This window comes from Montipora foliosa, chromosome 1 (assembly GCF_036669935.1).
Source record: "Montipora foliosa isolate CH-2021 chromosome 1, ASM3666993v2, whole genome shotgun sequence".
NCBI classification, from domain to species: Eukaryota; Metazoa; Cnidaria; class Anthozoa; order Scleractinia; family Acroporidae; genus Montipora; species Montipora foliosa.
The window spans coordinates 2126888-2131887 of record NC_090869.1 but is presented as its reverse complement, the minus strand read 5'-3'; the positions used below and the strand labels follow the sequence as shown (position 1 = coordinate 2131887).

Sequence of the window (5000 nt, the reverse complement as noted above, 5' to 3'; positions counted from 1 at the left end):
ACCAATCAAATGGCCTGCATTATTGAGATTATTATATCTAATGCTTATTACATCACAAGCTAAATGGTAAGGTGGCAAGGAAGCCGCAAGAGAAACCACAGGGCTAATTCTTGTTGCAAACCAAGAATGACATTTTTTTGCAACACATTGTGAATTTAAATCACATTGTTTAGACCTTGTGAATATTAGTTAAGCCTCTCTCATCTCGCCTCCTCTTGCATGCCACTCTGGTAAGAAAGAGATATCTTTGTGGTATTCTTTCTGGCACATAGTAAAAGTATGAATCTGTATCTTACCACCAAAATTAGCACTCTCAATCCTGTCCAATGTTCTTGTGATGCAATCTGGAAACAAATGGGTTTTATTACTTGAGCAAATAATGTTATGCTCCATGAGAAAATTTTCTTTCTCTTACTTTTATCTCTACAAATTTGAAAAGTTTTCTCCATGACTCTTTTGTCCAATATTTCGCCCCAAGACAATAGACCAATTTCGATATACTAAAATTCAGTCCTAAACAAAAGGCATCATCTCGACGCTTTGGGGATTAAACTCATTCAAATACTTGTATCTATTCCCCAGAGCCTCAAGATGGTGCCTTTTGTTTAGTACTGAATTTCAATATATCGAAAGTGGGCTATTAATTTGATTTCTATTCTAAGCAAACGTTAAATCATACCATCATGACACTACAAACTACTGGTTTTAATCTCAGAATGGTCTTTTGTTTTCTCTAAATAATTATTGCTAATTGCCTCTAAAAGGGCCTGTAAAAGAATATCACCTGCTTTGCAATGCTGTCTGACCCATCCCTCATTTCTCCTTTTTCCCAAGCTACAAATCCTCCAAACATGCTGCGACAGGCACTTCCCGAACCCTGTCTGTGGCAAACAAAGCAATGCTGTAACGGCACATGAACATCAACAACTTCAACATAGGAATGTTTCAACTGAGCTATGCCTTAACCCTATGATAAGTTCTAGTTAACAGAGTCATGAATACATGCATGTGCAAAGGTTGTCATTAACTTAAACATAGATTAGTAAGTTAGACTAGTGCAGCCAATGCTATCCAGAGCTCAGATACATGTAAATCTAATTTAACCCATTGACTCCTGAACCCCTGCGTAAAATACGAGTAAAATCATGTGGGGTTGGACAGCATTAAAATCAATTAAGTCTCACTCCGAGGGGTCAATGGGTAAAAGGGGACACAGTTTTGGAGTGGATGCATGTAGAGATAGTTTATCCAATGATTCCCGAACTACCCTTCCCTCCCCCCCCCCCCCACTTCCCCCCTCCCATCAATGAGTAAAATCATCTGGCATTGGGCAGAGCAAAATCAATTAAATGTCTCACTCTTTGAGGTCAATGAGTTGAAGACAGTTAAGATGAGTAAAAAACGTTTACCTAGCTATCCGTGAAATTTCACAATTGATTTGGAATAATCTTGAAAGAGCAAAAACTGTAAAGATAAAATAAAGCAAAAAGGAAAAATATCAAGCAAAGAACATTCTTTGAAGTCTTACACATTCAAGTTCATTATGACTTGCTGGAAACAGAGAAACAGCCTAATGATGCAATAAATTATTTGAAGTGAGCCTTAAATACAAAGAATAGGATTATACCAGTGAGATGAAATTGACATGTTAATGTATTTAATAAATTAAACAACTTTTCTGTGACAGAATCATGCACTTGCTAATGGCATTGTCGATGCCAAAAGCTCATTTCACCATATTATATTTTGTCCTGTATAGCTAAACCTCTAACAACTGCGAATTTAATTTAAAACATAACTAAAGAAACAACACTTGTAACTTAAGATATGTTGAAGGAGGCTTGTCAAATTATAGTCTTGGCTACCTAAGGGTTAAATAAATGACTTGCATGCTGGTTATCATATCAATGACTACAAGTGTGATAACACAGACCTTTTAGTGTCACGTTTCTCAATCGAATCTTCATGGCCTTTGTGGAATGAATACGCTATTTTTGAACCAATTTTTACATGTATTTACCCTTTATTTCAGCCAAAACTGTACCATTTACCGGTAGGACAATGAGGATAGCAAAGCTGTGATGTCAAGAATAAATTTAAAGCTTCATGGAATTAAGAAATTTAATTTCTGATTCGCTTTTGAGGTGTTGCACAAATATTTGTTTGCACTAATGTAAAAGGCAACGAAAAAAGGACTTTCCACCCACTAATCAGATCTCTGCCATCAATTTAAATAATAACAATTATCAATTTATTACTGACAATTCTTATGAACTGAATTCTTCAATATCACAGCTTTTAAAATCAACCATTAAAATGGTGGTGACCCTACACTTTTAGCCTCTGTCCACCCATCCTCTGTTTTTGCCTCTCATCCACATGAATACAGTGTTCATGGTCACCGAAAACAAAGGTTTTGAAAATGCTCACCTGACTGTAGAAATTTTAAAAAGGAGGTTTCTTGTACTAGTGTGGATGTATGAAAACAGAGGTTTTTGTGTACTGTGCAATAACATCAGACGCTCGCGATACCATAGGGTGCATGCGTGTGCATGCTCTACGGGTGGAGGTTAGCATTTTCAAGTCATTTTGGTTTATTTGTGTGGACGGGCTAATACCATTCGAAAATGCTAACTATGTGGATGCAAAAATCTCTGGTTTCAAAAATATCTAGATACATATGGATTGGGTCTTAAAGCTTTTGTCTTGAGTTAATGTACATTCATTTGTTGCTGGTGTTGTTGTTGTTGTTGTTGTTGTTGTTGTTGTCAATAGTCACTTATTATAATGATAATTGCAATATATTGATGACAATCAATACTACTACATGTATAATAACTGTTGACCATGAAGGAGGGAATTCATACTACCTAAGCAAGAATATCCTGCCGCTGATGATGCAAGCCCTGCTGCTGTTGGGAAATTATTCTCTGAGCAGATATGAATGTGACAGTCCACGAGGTCTGACAAGTGCTCATTTTGAGGATTACTTTTGCTCAATTCCCTAACTGAAAATGACATCAATTTCATTCAAGCTTAAATGTCGATAAATGGAAAGGAGTAGTACTCGTTAGGAGGAGGGTTGGCAAAAGTGCCACCTCGCACATATGTGGGCTGGGCTTTCAAAGAGTCTCAACCCAGAGCTGATCCTGAGATTTTCGCGGAGAACCCTCATTTTCTCCTAAAGCAATAATCAGCATGCAGATGATTATAGTTACAACACTTGCAAGAAAATAAATTATTCATATCTTATTAACAATATTAATACATGTAAGCAAGATGCTTGTCAATGGGGTGAAAGGAAAACTGAAAAATCCGAGTCGTTGAACCAACGATCTCCATGACAACAGTCAGAGCTCAGTTGCTAACCATCAACAAGATCATTTACCATCAACAGAGCCCACAGAACAATGGGACACTTTGTCTTGACTGCCATAAGCATTAACCATCAATAAATGCACGTACAATGTACAGTAATTGCTCATAAAAAGCAAAGAATAAGCCTGCTGTAAAACCAAATAGGATTTATTCAACTTTTTTTGAAAGAACATGGATCTTTCATAGACACTAATCTTAATCCAAGCAGAGTCATGAACATTGACACAATTCTTGCAGACATCTAAAGGTCGTGTTCTTTATCCCATATCAACACATTTGTTCTGAAAATGCACCTTTACTCAAATCTTTTCTGACACTACACTACACAAAATGTATGAGATATAAAAAGTACAATTTCAAGACAAAAATAATATTATTGTAAAATGTGTTTACTAAAAGGATGTAAAGAGTCATACTATTATTATTACTGTTTCTTCCCAACATACTTTTTGTTAAACACTTTTGAATTCTAGGCATTTCAGCAATGTCATGCTTCCTAAAAGACAAAAGAAGATAATTACCACTGAGATATATATATACCGATACTATAATTATGGGTGCCTATTGATTCATTTAAGATCATTTCCATTCATACAAATGAATTTACAATATTATGTGAGGTTTTGTATGGTCAAAAAGCAACAACTGAATTCCACTTGCACAGGAAATGTCAGCCAGTGAAAACTCACCCCTGGCCAATGAATGCTCGCAAAAAATATGAAAATTAGTTTTGCACCCTACAACCCTTTGCAGGCGAGTAGGCAAATATTTACCTCTGAGTCATAGACACCACAAACTGCAAAAAGTGGCAGAGAGGTACAACAACATAATACCTGTCTTGTAGTTTGCTATGAGATCACCCTTTCATGCAAATTCACAAAATATCACAAATGACACAGCACACAAATGAGGCATTTCTTTCTTGTTCCATCAATCAACATTTTTTAAGTACTTCATGCAGCACGGCAAATTGTCAGATGAGTCTGCTTAGCATATAAAAGCCAGATATTAGTGGAATATAATGAGAAATTGCCTTGAATTCATTTTCTTTTTTTTAGCTTTCCCTAAGTATTTAATTGCACATAATTTTGATTTTTGACTGCAGTTTTTCCACCACATGTCATGAGAGCAAATAAAATCAGAATTTATTCAAAATGTTAGAAACATCACTCTTAACAAAGCAAGGTTGGTTCACCTGCCTTCCACTTGTGTGGTCAGGATTCGATTCCAGAGTTCAATTGTCATAATGATATGGGTTGATTTTCTTGATTTCTACTCCACTCAGAGATGTCTCTCTCAGAGTACTGCGGTTTTCCTCTCCCACCAAAAATCAAAATTTTTTTATTTGATTTGATTTGTATTCTCCCCTTGAATTTAGCAACTTAAGGCACTTTTGCTCCCGAAAGAAAAACTAAGACTTTTAATAAAAAAACGTTTGAAACCATAACTAAAAGCTACTATTACTTTAGCTATTGTTATTATAATGGATAGCAATAGCAGTAGCAGTAGCAGCAGCAAACTAAAGCAGGTTTGACAACGACCTAATATGAAAAAGAATTACCTTCCATTCAACCATAAACAGTCCTCACAAAAATCTTGGCTGGCTGCAACTGTTGTGATTG

General features: G+C 35.9%; 1 protein-coding gene across 1 annotated transcript in view; it reads right to left on the bottom strand.

The window, feature by feature from the left end:
- LOC137992549 (diphosphomevalonate decarboxylase-like) overlaps positions 1 to 5000 on the bottom strand; it is a 17743-nt gene that overhangs the window by 10369 nt on the left and 2374 nt on the right. Inside the window, exons 3-8 of the mRNA XM_068837970.1 lie at positions 4940 to 5000; positions 3825 to 3874; positions 2871 to 3008; positions 1410 to 1464; positions 785 to 881; positions 297 to 344 (exon numbers count right to left, since the gene is read on the bottom strand). The exon at positions 4940 to 5000 is cut by the window's right edge and continues 7 nt beyond it. Coding sequence (XP_068694071.1) covers positions 297 to 344; positions 785 to 881; positions 1410 to 1464; positions 2871 to 3008; positions 3825 to 3874; positions 4940 to 5000 — 449 coding nt within the window. The remainder of the gene's footprint in view (positions 1 to 296; positions 345 to 784; positions 882 to 1409; positions 1465 to 2870; positions 3009 to 3824; positions 3875 to 4939) is intronic.